This window comes from Dama dama, chromosome 12 (assembly GCF_033118175.1).
Source record: "Dama dama isolate Ldn47 chromosome 12, ASM3311817v1, whole genome shotgun sequence".
NCBI lineage: Eukaryota > Metazoa > Chordata > Mammalia > Artiodactyla > Cervidae > Dama > Dama dama.
The window spans coordinates 58404349-58420113 of record NC_083692.1 but is presented as its reverse complement, the minus strand read 5'-3'; the positions used below and the strand labels follow the sequence as shown (position 1 = coordinate 58420113).

Here is a 15765-nt window from a genome sequence, read left to right as displayed (position 1 = left end):
GTGCAATTATTATATGTTTTCTTTTCTGTGTTACATTGTAGTGGAATCTTTTAAAAGATCTTTTAAGTGACAATTATATTGGAAATTTAAATTTACCAGTTATCAATGCAAATAACTCCACAGAAGTAACAGACTGATGAGCTGATGGACTCCCACCCACACATCTTATTAATTTTCCAAGTGAAAGTGAAAGTCGCTTAGTCATGTTCAACTCTTTGTGACCCCACAGACTATACAGTCTATGGAATTCTCCAGGCTGGAATACTGGAGTGGGTAGCCTTTCCCTTTTCCAGGGGATCTTCCCAGCCCAGGAATCGAACCGGGGTCTCCTGCATTGCAGGCAGATTCTTTACCAACTGAGCTATCAGGGAATATGTCCAGGCAATAAAAACTGTCTCTGAGTACATGCCACCCACTCTTTTCTTTCCTGCATTCTCAACCTTGGCTGCATGTTAGAATCACCTGGGGAACTTAAAAAAAGCCCACATTCGCAGGCTGTGGGCTTCCCAGGTGGCGTTAGTGGTAAAGAACCTACCTGCCAATGCAGGAGATGGGAGAGAGGCGAATTTGATCCCTGGGTCAGAAAGATTCCCTGGAGGAGGGCATGCCAATCCACTCCAGTATTCTTACCTGGAGAACCCCATGGACAGAGGAACCTGGTGGGCTACAGTCCATGGGGTCGCAAAGAGTCAGACATGACTGAAATGACTTAGCATGAATGCACGCACTCAGGCTGCATCTCTAACCAGGTAAATTAGTAGCCTGTTATCAGTATTTTTAAAGTCCTCTGGATGATGTCACTGTGCGGTGAAGGTTGAGAATCATCACTTTACCAGTGGTTAGTGAGTTTCTTTTGACACATGTAAGCTGTATCTTCACTGAAGAGATGTTAATGTGTGGAAAACAAAACAACCCTTGCATCTGAGAAATAAGAAAATAGAATATTATTATTATTATTGTTATTATTAGTTTAGCCCTGAGAAGATTCAGACCATGAAAAATATGATATTGAGTCAGACCCACTTGGAAGATTCTATGTTCTTTTGTTGTCCTTTATAGCATCTTTGAACGTTCCCACTAGCAATGTGCCCCAGTGGTTGAATTTCCTTTGCCAAAGACTTGAGAAGGGGATTGAGGATGGAGCCTAACACCTGAGACATCTAAAGAAAAAAAAGTCCCTGTGAATTGCATCTGACTCTCCTTGTCACTGAGTGTGCCCTGTATCCTGTTCTCTCTTGCTCCCGTTAGACCCCTGAGGTGGCATTCTGATTGCCCCTGAACTAGCCCTCAGAGCTTCATCTGATCCACTGGGATTCTGTCTCCTCAAGCAACGAAGGGCAGATACTCAGGTTCTCTTAACATCAAGGAAAAGTGTTCCCTCAACTTGGATGAAGGACAACTAACTTACACACAGTGAACATAACTATACTAATGTTTTGATTTTTGGTCCTAGTTGAAATCTTGAAGACATGGAATTGAATAGTCCCGCGTGGAGTTTTGGCTGATCCTGAGAAGTTCTTAACATTAACCAATTTCCTTGTTTTAAAAAAGTCCCGTTAAAAAAAAATTGAATTATCATTGATTTACAACATTGTGCTCATTTCTCCTACACAGCCAAGAGACTCAGTTATACACATGTATACATCTTTTCCATTATGGTTTATCCCAGAAGATTGGATATAGTTTCCTGTTTTATACAGTAAGACCTTGTTGTTTATCCATTCTAAATGTACTAGTTTGCATTTACTAACCTCAAACTCCCAGTCCACCTCTCCCCCTCCCTTCTTCCCCTTTGGCAGCCATGATTCTGTTCTTTATGTAAGACTGACTGATTTCTTTCTGATAGATACTTTTTTTTTTTCCCCTGCAGGCATAGCAGGTCTAAGTGCTTAGCAGATAGTTTGCCTATTCTGCAAAGCTCATTTATTGTTAACTATGAAACCAACCTCTTGAGAAGCTGCAATTAACCTTCACCTACTTATCATTTTAAGCTTGGCAAATGATAAGATTGGAGGCTTATTTCTTAACATCTGACAGTCACACTTTCCCACAGGCAATTACAAAAATATATTGAGTGGAGTGGTCATCTCACAGATCACATGTAGAAATCAGCCTTTACAGAAAGAACATTTAGGATTCTCATTTACTTCAGATGATTTTCTCATTAGAAACAACTATTAGGTTGAAAATACAGTCCACAGTAGAGTAGTTCATATTTAATACCTCAATCTTTCCTTAAAAGTATTTTGTTAAATGGCAGCATGACAATAAATCAATACATTCAATAAATCTGTAGTACTAGAAGTGGGTTTAGACAGGATAAAAATGGGCCCAGTTAATTAAAGAAGAAAACAGATGGCTACGGTATATAGGCAGGGATAACACAGGAGGGTTTAAAATGTAAAATACTGGTTGGAAAGGAGGTTTAGAAAATTGATAAACCTATTGCATAAACTTGCTTGCTTCTTGAAAGGAAAGCTATGACAAACCTAGACAGCATACTAAAAAGTAAAGATGTCAAAAGTCCATATAGTCAAAGCAATGGTTTTTCCAGTAGTCATGTATGGATGTGAAAGTTGGACCATAAAGACGGTTGAGCACCGAAGAATTGATGCCTTCAAATTATGGTCCTGGGGAAGACTCTCGAGAGTCCCTTGGACTGAAAGAAAGTTAAACCAGTCAATCCTAATGGAAATCAACTCTGAATATTCATCGTAAGGACTGTTGCTGAAGTTGAAACTCTAACACTTTGGCCACCTGATGCAAAGAGCTGACTCATGGGAAAAGACCCTGACGCTGGTAAAGATTGAAGGCAAAAGGAGAAAAGGGCAGCAGAAGATAAGATGGTTGGATGGCATCACCAACTCAATGGATATGAATTTGAGCAAACTCTGGGAGACAGTGAAGGACAGGGTAGACTGCCATGCTGCAGTTCATGGGGTCACAAAGAGTTGGTCATGACTGAACAACAACAACGTTGCATAAACTAATTTATAGTGACTCAAGCCTTCCTGAGAAAGAGCAGATGAATATTTGCTTTTTGTTCTGGTCTATTAAAGTTTTAACTATTTAATGTTTAACCCCCTAATATCTGAGCTGTGATATGATTTAAAATAAAGTTTCCAAATAGCTAACCCATTTTCAAATAACATTTTCAACCTTTTGGAGTAATTTTCACTTCCTCATTTGTAATTCTTTGTTCAACATTCATTGAAGTCTGAGTTATCCTGTAGCTGACTAAGTTGAACTATATACCATTTTGATTATTGTGGTTTGAAATCGATTTTAATGGTGTCATACAAGTGAATTTTTTCTCAGAATTTCCTTGCTTATATTCTTCCATTAATTTTTTTTACTTAACTAATTTATTTTAATGGGAGGATAATTACTTTACAATATTGTGGTGGTTTTTGCCATATATCAACATGAATCAGCCACTAGTGGGCATGTGCCCCGCCCCCCGATCCTGAACCCCAGTCCATCCCTCTGGGTAGTCACAGAGCACTGCCTTTGAGTGCCCTGCTTCATGCATCGAATTTGCACTGGTCATCTATTTGACATAACTTCCATTAATTTTTGCAGTAGAATTTGATGAAGACAATTTGTACACACTGTCTCCCAAGAAGATGATGTTAAGAATCATTGTTGACACTCAGAATCTTACAAGAGGGACAGAACTGACATCACCACGGAATATGTGACACTTGCTTAGAAAAGTGTTCTTCATAATACTCAACATGAAAAGATCTTCACAACACTCAACAGGGGACACATATAGTTTGGAGTGTTTTACACTAAATTTTTGCTTTAACTCTCAAAACAACGTTTCTATTTCCACTTTAGAGACATGGAAACTGTGGGTGAGTTTTCACTGTTTGCTCCAGGGCACGCAGCTGGCACACCTTGGTACCAGGACCAAGGGCCAGAATTCAGACAGTAACTGCCAGATGCTGTGCTTTTCAGTCGCTATGCCTGACCACTCTCAGGCTGTCTGAGAGTGCAGAGGGTAGAAGTAACTTAATAATTATACTTATCTTTAACATGTCTTTCATCTCTATTGCACATAGCACTTTTACATAGTTTGCCTCATTTGTGCTCCTTTCTTTGTTCAGAACATATATAGACGCATAGTTGGACATGTTGTTTGTTTATTTATTTGGCTGTCCTTGGTCTTAGTTGTGGCATGCAGGATCTTTAGTTGCAGCATGTAAACTCTTAGCTGTGGCATGTGGGATCTAGTTCCCTGACCAGAGATCGAACACTCCCCACTTACAGAATCTTAGCCACTGGACCACCAGGGAAGTCCCTGGACATATTGTTCTTCCTGGAGAATTTAAGCCAGGGTGGAGAACAACTCACTGGTCTATATCTTCATGAAGTTTCTCTCATCAAGGTGGTTTCTATAGCTTTATGGTTTCCTTCATCATACACATTAAAAATTGTGGCCATACATCAAAAGGCAGTTTGTAAGTTGTTAAAAGGTAATTGAAGTTGAACGTTATTCAGCCATGCTTGCTAATGAAACCCTAATTTATCCTCATTACTTAGAGAATTTTATAAAAAAAATATTGGGCGGGGGGTAGAAGGGTAAGAACACCAACCAAAACATTAACCCTTTTAGATTTCACCATAAATGCTTATTTCTACCTGCTGGGAGAAGGAAAAAAGAAACGTGGGCAAGATTCATACCCACTGGGGGTATGTGAGAGCTACTTTTGAATTGTTTCCTTAGTGGCAGCCGGGTTTTCTACTCTCCCCAGCACTGTGGTCCTCAGGAAGGGGGCTGGTTAAAGTCCATGGTAGGAGGTCCAAGAACAACAGGTACAGGCAATCTTCACCACATAGCAAGGGGAAGGGAACATGGGAAGAGGAAGAAAAAGTCAGGCCAGGAGTTTGGTTTCTCAGTCCTCAATGGCCCTCTGCTTCTGCCTTGGGCTTTATTTCAGAGGACAGGTTTGGGGAGATAGGAACCCAGACCGTTAGGTAGTGAGGGAGGCTATAAGGAGAGTCCCGGTCATGTCCAACGTGGCCTCTCGCCCCTCTAGAGTGTACAACTCAGTGATTTTTAATATGTTTATAAAGCTATGCAACCATCACCACTATCTAATTCTGTCATATCTGATTCTGTACCTGCAGCTTTTCTTAGCACATCTGCAGCAGAACGGAGCTACTAGTTCAAAGGACCAGGCTGATGTTTTCTGCCTGTGTAATTAGGAACTTCCAGTGTTCACTCTGTTTTGATACTCCAAATTCTGTGTGTATCCAAAAAGCTGATTCTTCAGAAAGACACGATTTAGGTAGCCTCAATTATGTGTGATATATCATGTCAGAACCAAGGTTCCCTAAACACCAGTCTCAGTGGAAGTAGCTGGCTTATATATTTGAAGAATATATGCAGATATCTTCAGCATGTTCATATAAATTATAAGGTAGTGTGACCCAAGCACTTCTTTAATTACTATAGTTTCTTTGATTCATAATCAGAAATTCTGACTCAGTAGAAAGCCCTTCTTTCTTGTCAGTGAGTTGAGTAGATGGGCAAAAGATAAGTGCACACAGTAGAGGCATAAAAAGAGGATCTCATTTCCAGAAAATAGGGTGATTTCTTGAAAATCACTTAATCACTCCTATGAGGAAATAGGCAGGGGATCAGAAGTTCTATTAACCTTAGCACCAGGGAAAAATTAAAACATGGCTAAAGCATCCTAGTAGTTAGAGGAGAGAAAGGCAGAAAACCAGAAGATAGGGCCAATAGAGGAACAAGAACAAAGGAACAGGGTAGAGAATGAGGAAAGAAGAGAGCAGAAACCCAGATGGATACAGAGCAGAAGCTCCTGCTGTCAGAGGTTACATTCAGAGGTTATAATCTGGATGGACTGAATTGTTATGGAACCAGGTTAGTCTTGCCTGAAGCACAGTGAACCAAAATGCTGAGGTTTCCAGCAAAGCAAACAGGGGAACAAATCTTAAACCCGTCTCCCAACTGAAGGCAAGGGGCTTGGGGTATTTAGGGGATAAGTAAGAAGTTTGGGCTGAGGCATAGGGCTTGAAGGGCATGGGGAGGGGCATGTGGGGGGTATGAGGCACATGAAGGGGTGTGTGGGGGGGGAAGGTGATTGACAAAAGCTGTGTAACAGTCATTCTGCCCAGGTATAACTAATTACAGCCCTCTGTTGTCAAAAGGTCACCAAGGGGACACCTGCCTGCACATGCCCAGTTGAGGGGTCGGTCGGTGGTCCCATCCGGTGTTAATAAGCTCAGTTCCAACTTGACATAGCTGATGCCAAGTTCCTGGAAAACAACTGCCACAAACATCTTGCAGTTTAGGCTGCTTACTGCTTGGAAGATTTGCAAGTCTTCGAACAATCTAGATTAGTGAAGGCAGGTGAAATGGATTTAAGCCATGCTTTCAATATCTTTTTAGATGATGTTTTTCTTTTAATATAAACCCAAGGCAGTTCATTTGAAAAGGCTAAAAAACAAGGGAGATGAACAATGTTGTAATTATTTAAAAACAATCGTATTGCTTAGCCACTCTAAGACATGGTGAAGGAACCAAGTTTGAAAAAGTTAGTGACACTGTCTTGCAGGACAAGTTTGTGGCTGTTCTAGGAGCAAGTTTGTTAAAGTAAGTCCCCAGTGTTTGGAGGCATAACCTTAACGGCATCAACTATTAATATTTTATATGAAGTTAAGACTGAGGAGGTCAGTACCACCAGGAGACAATGCCAGGCTCCTGAGGAGATGGGATGAAGTACATGTGCTTTCCCCAGTCCTGGGGGACCTTCCAATGACACTTTGCTGAAGAAATATTGCTCTGACAAAGGCGAACTGTCATCCCAAATAGGCAAAAAAACTATGATATTCTAAAGAGACATAAAATGTTCTCTCATAAAAATCATTTATTGGTACACCAGAAATATCCATTTTTTTTCTAGTACAGGAGCTCTATGTATCTATAATTGCAATTCTGTGTAAACTATGTGTTACCAGTCACTAGAAATCTAATTAGCAGGATGAATTTAATAAAGAACAAGAGTAACTATGAGTCTACAGCGGCCCAGCCATCAAGTCTCATTGGAGAGTAAATCAAATATCATATGAGTGTTGGCCTGCAACAGAGTGGTTCTGTAGCCAAGAAAAACCAAGGTGGACACAAACAGGATAGCACCCATTCAATAAATTAGGTACACTTAATTAGAAAAACACCACAGCAGATAGAAATAATCTAAATAAAGCACAAAAGTAAACTATTAGCTATTTACACATATTACTTTTTGCCCAAACTTTAATTTGCTAGCTTTCCAATCCTACTGCTTTTCTTTTGTTACTTTTTTCTTTTTTTCTTGGTGAATTTCTTGACTCCCTGGCAAATATTTAGACAACTAACCAGAACTTCTTTCAAGGTCCAACATTTTCTAAAACTTCATGTCAAACAAAAGAATCTGAAAGGAAGCTTACTTATATAGGTCTATCTCTACATGGAAGTAATAAGTTTATTATTCTGCTATTTTGCTATTATCTCTGTTAAGAGCAGAGCAGTGACCTACAATTTCATTTTCCTTCCAAACATTAATTGAACTAGTCCAGAAAGGTGGGTTGTGATGGCAGCTGAGCGGATGGACAGTTCACCTGTGACAGGCACAGAAAGTGAGTCTAAACGGAGACAAGCGCATTAATCCTGAGAATGGAATGCTGTGATCTGCAATTTAAGATCCCCCATTACAGAGAATGAGAGCTCCTCCTTCTGGTTGTTACTTTTTTTTTTTTCACATTAAGTTTTTAAGGCTTAGTATCACTGCAGCATTAACAAATAAGAATGCTGACATCATTTCTAGTAAAGAAGGGCTTTGTGATGAATGGCAGCAGGTACCATAATTAAAATAGCACAGTTGGAAAGGCATTGAGTTGGCATGTTTCTGGTGCTATGGCCAGACTGTATGGATTTTTAGCATCATTCTGGGGGATCTGAAAGATCTTGCCAATGAGCATCTTTGGCCCTTTTTACTTCCTTTCTAGTGCTAGTAACAGTTTGCAATAATTTTATTTTTGGTTTGTTCTCCTGGGACAATATAAGCTCCAGGAGGGCAGAGACCACACCTGTGTATTCACTATTGTGTCTCCAGCATCTAGAACAGTGTCTGGTCCATAATAGGTTCTCAATTAAAAACTTGTGATAAATAAATGAACCAAATCATGAAGTCCCCTGGCCTGCCTATGTTTAGAGACTTTCCAGTTTCAATCAGTGACCAGGGTTTCTGACCCGTCCTAATGACCCAGATGTCCTTTGAGCCTACACTGCTATGAACCTCTATGCAGTTGTATAGCTATCATTTTTGTGCTTCACTGGATAGTAAAAGTTTTCATTGCTGAAAAGACTAGCTATGCAGAGGTAACACTGCATGAGAGGTCACAGGCCAAGAACACTCAAGAACATTCTAAATGGCAAGCTCCAAGTTCAGCTCATTCTTCCCTACCTCTCCCTACCACCTACCTCTTTGACAGAGAGCTTAAGAAAAAAGTTATTAGGAGAATTTTCTCTTGGCAGTGCCAGTTTGTAAGTCACCAATGACACGATCGGAAGAAAAACAAAAGATAACTCACCTACACAAAAAAGTAATGTAATTAAAAGCAAAATCTGGGTTTGGAAACAAAGTGACACGGTGGGCTGTCTAGGTCCTCTGTTGGTTAGAACTGCTGACTATGGAAGAGAAAGCAGGCTTTACAGCAGTAGAGAGGCTGGAGGGGAAGGGTGTGTGTGGGGGCGTTGTGGGTATGAGGACCAGCGTTTCTCCTCCTCTCTCCCTCCAGGTCTGGCTGAGCTCCTTGTGGTCACTCTCAGGCGGGAGGTAAGAACAGGCAGCTGGCGCCTCCACGGCACATTCTTAGGCTATTGATGCTCTGCTGGAGTAGAAGTCGGGGACTTGGAGCCCCGTGTGAAGCGTGACCTAGGGGAAGAGACTGTGAGTCCCGGAGGCACTTTAGGAGCCCCCCCACCACCTCCACAACTGCACCCCTTCCCCAGGGCACAGTGCGCTTGTTCCTAACTCAGCAAGGGATTTGTTCACTTTCCTGTAACATCTATTCTAGTAGACATCACAGAGAACTCCAGTAGAATTCAGCCTGTACTAAGAACCTGGCCACCATGCTGGGCTCCCTGATCCTGGAGACACTTGATAATATGATTTGAATTCACCTGCCTCTTCAAAGAATTCTGGGGAGATTGTGTTCCTCATGACTGAAGACAGAGGCATTGATTTGCAGGTAGCAAAGCCTGCTGGCCACATTGCAATGGTCACTGCCATATCCATGGATAGAGAACAGATGAGCAGACAACCCTTCCCCTATTATTTGTCCCCTAGTTATTTCAGTTAGGATAAGCTTTTCACTTTCGGATGGCCTAGATGATTGCCAAGAATGAGGAGACATGGGCACTTAAACTATTTCACTGATTTCTGTCTAACCTCAGACCTCAGTGGACGGCTGTACCAATCAGGCTAGAACCATTTCAGGCGGTGCTGTCTGTCATCTCTCTCTACCTTGTCCCTGTCTTCCCCAGTCTAAGAGTCTTTCTCTGAAGATACTCAGAACATCCCAGAAACCTCTAAAGAGCATTGAGTACAATAGTCTTTGCAAGGGAAACAGCTAGAAAAGCGGAAAACTTTGAATGAGTGTTTTCCAAAACACACTTCTAGGGAAATCTGTGGCTTTCTTTGGTTCAATGTAGAGCCAAACTCTTGATGGATTAGATTTCAGCCTTCCAGAGAAACCCATCAAGTTGCAGCAGGAGAGAAGGGCAGAGGTCACTGGGTTGCAGTCACTTCTACTGAAAATACTGGTAAATAACAATCATTTTTTAAAATAGCTCCCAAGATGGTAATTCTGTATGCAACAAAAATAACGAGCACTGTGTTGATGCTTAAGCCCTATCTTTTGGCAGCCATTTGCTGAGTGAAGTTCACAGCCAGTGTCGAGTTCCAGCTCAAGACGGAAGTGAGCGCTCCCATCTCAGCAGTGGCTGGTAGGGCACCTCCTCTCGCATGCCCTGATCTGTTCTCCAACCGCCCCCCATCTGCCCCAGCTGTGGTTTCCTGGCCCCTCTTTGCTGTGTGAAGCCCTTCACATCTTAGAAACTTTGTCCTGGCTGTTCCCTCTGCCCGGAGAGCCTTGCCCAGCTCACTCCCTCACTTCCTTCAAGGCTCAGCTCACCAGTGACTGCAATAAGGCCCACCTATGCTGACCACCCTGTTTAAGACTGCCACTGCCCTCCCTCCCCTGGCACTGTTGGTCCCCTACCCTTTCCTTGTCTTCTCTCCACTGCTTATTGCCTTGTTGTTGCTGTTGTTTATTTGCTAAGTCGTGTCTGCCTCTTTGCGACCCCATGCACTGCAGCACGCCAGGCTTCCCTGTCCTTCACTAACTCCCTGTGTTTGCTCGAACTCATGTCCATTGAGTCAGTGATGCCATCCAACCATCTCATCCTCTGTCGTCCCCTTCTCTTCTTGCCCTCAATCATTCCCCGCATCAGGGTCTTTTCCAATACTGCCTTCTAATATACTATATAATTAACACAGCTTATAATTGTGCTTATTATTTACTGTGTCTCTTGTAACTAGAATGCAAGCTCTAAGAGGGCAAGATTTTCATTTTTGTGTTTTCACTGATAAGTAACAATACTTAAAATACTTCAATAGTGCCTGACATATCAAAGGCACTCAGTAGATATTTATTGAATGAGCAAATCAGAAAACCCTGTTGTTTTTATTTACAAAAAATCATTACTAACTTGCAGGCAGGGACTATGTTTTCTCTCCCTAACAAAAGCGATAAGACTGCAGTGGAGATGCCCCAGATTTCTAAGCATCCGGTTAGCACTTCAGGCTCACACCTTCACTTCTCAGGCACTCCTGGGGCTTTGCGACAGTCATTTCATTTGCTTTCAGGCCAGCGGGTTCATGAGTTTCCTTTCCACCAGAGAGGAATCTAGGGCTCAGGAGGACAGTCATTAGCCTGCCACCAGAGAATCCCAGTTTCCCCCGCTGCTGTTCACCAAACTGTGTCTAAATATAATGAAGGGGCTTATGCTGGTCTGGAATTATCTCCCTTGTCACGTCCGTCCTGCCCCGCACCCCCTCCCCTCCGCGTCTTGGTCTGGGCTCTCCAAGGTGGGGCCTAAGCTCACCGCCCCGTGGGCAGCCTCACAAATGGAGCAGCCGCTCACCTGCACGTTCCTGTTGAGGCTGACGGCCGGGAAGAACAGGCCCTCCACGTTCTCAAACGCGATGGGACCTTGCTGTTCGTCGTTGATAAAAAACGTCAAGGTTTTTCTATTGAAGTCGAGGAGGACCCCAATCGTGGCCCCCTTTGTGATCCCTCCCTCAGTTCTGTGGAAAAAGAAAACACGGGGTTTCACTTGCCCATCCTCCTTCTAGAAGCGCCCTGTTTGCATGGTTAAACCAGTATTTCTTAACCTGTTTAAAATGATCATTCCCTACCCCCGGAACCTTTTAACACATTTTTTCCTCTTAGTGACCCTGCCTCACATACAATTTTAATGCCACAGATATACTGTTTATCTTCTCATGTGCTGTATGTATAGCTGTGTTGTGCTGTCCTCAGATGCTTTATTCATGTCTGACTCTTTGTGAGCCTATGGATCACAGCCCTTCAGGCTCCTCGGTCCATGGGATTCTGGGATTCTCCAGGCAAGAATAATGGAGTTGGTTGCCAGGCCCTCCTTCAGGGAATCTTCCCACCCAAGGATCAAACTCACGTCTCTTATGTCTCCTGCTTTATATAGAAAAGTCTCCTGCACTGGCAGGCGGATTCTTTAACACTCACGCCACCTAGGAAGCCCATGTATATAAAAAAGTAAGATCTGCTTGCTCCCTGAACCAATTCTCATGCCCCTGTTGAGAATGCACAGGTTCACTGCGCTGCTCTGCTGTTGCTAAGAGTGAACCCCTTCACACACAGTGTCCACATGGAGTCTGAAGCATCAAGCGCCAGGAACAAAAAGTAGCCTTTAGGCTATCAGAACTTTGCCTAGAGCTGTGTCTCAAGTTGTGAATTAAGCATCATTCAATCCAAAATGATTTAATTTGAAAGTCAAAGTAAAGAGGCACTTAAGCTGAACCTAGAACACAGGCATGAAAAATTGGATCTAGGGGCTCATGCTATCCAGTAACCAGAAAAACTCATTCCAGAAAGATAGGAATTTGGGGCATACTGAAATTTAATTGAGAAGCTAGAAGCTCTCCATAAAATGGCAACATTGAAGAAGAGGAATCTCCTCTCTGTAAGGTGAAATAATTATACTGTAGGAGCTGGAGTGATTGTCATTGGAAACAAATTGTGTCTTATGCTTTAACTGATGGTTTCATAAAAGCCATTAAGCCTGGATAATCAGATTTGTCCTTTTCCTCCTCACTGAGATCTAGCAGTACTGAACTTTAGCCTCACAGACATGTAAGAGTGTTTTTCTTTTCCCCTTGGGATGCAGAACACAGACTGCGCACAGTCGTTAAAAACACAATATATATTAAATATGTTAAAAACACAATATCAATTGTGTCTTGGCAGTTTCTCAGTTTTAGTAATGACGGCCCTGGTGACATGCAGTTTACATGCAAGGAGACATGTTCTGCTTTAAAAAACTGTTTCTCTTCATAGTATGGCAGTTGCATTATTACCCCTTCATTCCAAAATAAAGAAGTTGAAAGGGAAAAGTAAGTGGGGTACACAGGTGATGGCATCAGGGATCTGGCAACAGAGGGTCCCTCAAATGTGAATCCCTGAGGGTAGCAGCTTATCTACACATAGTAGGATTTGAGACTAGGTTGGAATGGCATGTGTGTGTTGCAGTGAAAAGGGTAAAAATGAGGAGTGAGTCCTTTTCTTTCCTGTTCCTGAGAACCAGGAAGATAAAGAGAACAGTGAGCAGGCCTGAACAGTCCTAGTTTTTTTTTTTCACTTCAACTGCTCCTAACTCGGTAGGTCTGTAACTAAGTTTGCTTCTTTTGCCCCCTAACTCTGCAGGAGCTACACTTCACACCTATTTTCCTTTGACTCTGTGCTGCATACATCCCCTATCTGGTGTTTACCCTTATAACACCCTTCCTGTTGTAGTTACATATCAGAAAGAAGGCCACAGAGCCATGGAACTGCCAGACTCAGTTACTGGGTTACTGACACCAGCCAGTATAACTGTCTTTGAAACAATGCAAGAGGAAGAATCAAGATCCTAATACCTTTGTTCCTCATCGTATAGAAGCCCCTAGACTCCCTATGGTGGGGGAGGCGTGAGCCTACTGTGTTCCCCTTTCCACTGGCTGAGAATTTGAAGCCACTTTTCTATTTCCTCCAAACTCTGTCTCCGTATTTTTCATCCGGCTTTGGTGGGCAGAGAAGGCCACGATTTTGGCCAGCAACAAGTGCTCACGTCAAGGGACAGTGAACGAAGCATGACTGAATGCAGATGTAGAGGCACCATCCAAGGGAAGAGGAAGTGGAGGCCCTAGGAGGCTAGAAGAGAGGCAGTGACCAGCACAGAGAAAAAGCTGAGACAGTGGAGCCCACTGCCTACCTCCGCCCGACTCACTTTCCTTCTGACTGAATACAGCTGTAGTCTCCCACACCCCCATTCCAGACACCAATAAGAATGTAGCCTGGGGATGTATTTGAAATAGGGTGGACCAGGTTCCTAAAAGACACTTCTCTACCTAGGAAATTTGTGAAAAATACATTTGAGGAAGAAAACACAAACCAAATGAAAAAGGAAGTCTAGAGAAAATATTATAGTATGAGTTAAATTATAATCGCCTAGATTTTGGTGGTAAAGGAAAACCTAAATCAATTCCTGTGTTCTCTTTCCCCAGCAAACTGGCTGCTCTGAATCCATATACTAATAAGAGGGTTCTTCAACTATCCAAACTGGCATCCATAAGATTTAAATATATCATAAATTTAAATAAACCCATAAGATTTAGTTTAAATTAAAGTGCTCAATACCACTAAACAGTGGTACTGATAATAATGATAAGACAGTGGCTTCTATTTTCAGATGCCTTTGATGGGAAGCATTTTTGCATGTCTCATTTAATCATGGGAGCATTTCTGCATGGAAAAATATGATTTTCCTAATTGGTGAATTTGGAAGCTGATGTTCAGAAAAACTGAGTATCTTGTACGCAAGTGCTTTTCTGGTAAGTTGTAAGACTGTGTTTTAGAATCCTGGAATGTTTTTCTATAATGGATATTCATGAGGATTCTTAGTTTGCAGCCCTAAGTGGAATACAGCAATGAGGGGTCTAAGAAAGTGCTCATGTCTCTGTCATTACGCAAAAAGCAAAACACTAGGATGGACTTGGCTAAGAGCAGTAGAAGGTCTACTTAATAAAGATGGTCTGCCCGACTTCCTTCATGTTGTCTACTTAATAGGTCTCTGAACTTGGGCTATCGTTCTGGACCAGAAGCCAACCTGAAGAAGGCTTGCTTGCAGGGGGCTGCAGGGTACCTGTTGGTGTGCGAGTTGTTGTGCATGAACCAGCTCCGGTTATTGTCCACATACATTGCCCAAGCTTTGTCGTCCTTTCCTAACATCACATCCTTCATCACATCGATGCGAGCCACGCCAAAGGCAGGGTCGGGGTGGTTGTCGTAGCGATCCACTGTCAGCTCCCAGTAGTGGACGCCCTTGGAGAAACCGGTCTTCCCCAGCACCACGCGGTCATCGTAGCTACTGCAGGTCACAGTCAGGTTGTCATTGGAGAAGATGATGTCAGAGTGTGCCGAGCCAGGGTCGAAAGCAAACCAGGCCACTGGGGACAACAGAGGGGAGGGTGGTTGGTTACTAAGATGGACCCAACGAGTTCACACCGTAATTTACTCCTGGGCAGGAGAGGAGTGTTTTGTCCCATTTTCATGCTTCCATGCGGGAAGGAAGTGTCCAGAGCCAGAAGGGGCCATGAGTGAGCAGACAGGGCTGGGGCTCTCTGCACCCAGAAACAGATGGATGACACACGACCGATTCAGCAGGGGTTACCTGGCTCAGACTGCACTCCCAACCAGGTGATCCGGGAGTGAAGTGGCATCAAGTCCCTTCACCCAGTGACTGGCAGAACAGTACACCAGAGACATAAGGGAAGAGGGATGCACTAAGAGGCCTGTGTAACCCTGAGACGGGAAGGCTAGTAACTAGAGTCCTAGATGGAGGAGGGATAAAACACACTCAGTGAAATACGGAAATACTCCTTCCACAGAAGTGCTCAATTTAGTTGTTTTGAAAATTTCCTCAGTGTTAATGAAAACTCAGAAACTTTGGAGCTATCAGCAACAGAAACTAATTCTCACGAGTGATTGAGACTTGGATGTAAGACCGGTTGCTTCTTTCATCACAAATACAGTGTGCATGTTACTCCTAAAACATGTAAAAAAGTATTGGCGATTAGGTGCAGATGGAATGATGTCTTTGTATACAGTGCTGTGCCTGGGTTCTAAATGCCACCTACCAAGAACCTCCTCCGGACAGACGGAATTGCTGATTTATCAAACTTGTGAACCACCTCACATGCATTTTGGTCTTTGCTATTGGTAACAGAATAAGGTTATTCCATACCTGCCAACAGCTTTTTAATGTCAACTGTTGTCATTCCAAGTGAAAGGCATGGGAGAGAGAAATAGGAGGCAAAATTGACACTGATAAGAATACATGTCTCTTTTGATAGACTAACACCAAAAAAGGGCTAAGTTTAAAACTGCATACAC

General features: G+C 42.7%; 1 protein-coding gene across 4 annotated transcripts in view; it reads right to left on the bottom strand.

Annotated features, from left to right (window-relative positions):
* Positions 1-6739: 6739 nt before the first annotated feature.
* The window catches only part of TRIM9 (tripartite motif containing 9), a 121984-nt gene continuing 112958 nt past the window's right edge, over positions 6740-15765 (bottom strand). For 2 of the 4 annotated variants that reach the window (XM_061157381.1, XM_061157384.1), the window contains 3 exons: positions 14516-14819; positions 11222-11384; positions 6741-8948 (listed from right to left, as the gene is read on the bottom strand). In XM_061157381.1, coding sequence (XP_061013364.1) covers positions 8886-8948; positions 11222-11384; positions 14516-14819 — 530 coding nt within the window. In that variant the 3' untranslated portion in view covers positions 6741-8885. Of the gene's footprint in view, positions 8949-11221; positions 11385-14515; positions 14820-15765 lie in introns of all 4 variants that reach the window. The other 2 variants (XM_061157382.1, XM_061157383.1) reach the window with 2 other exon arrangements.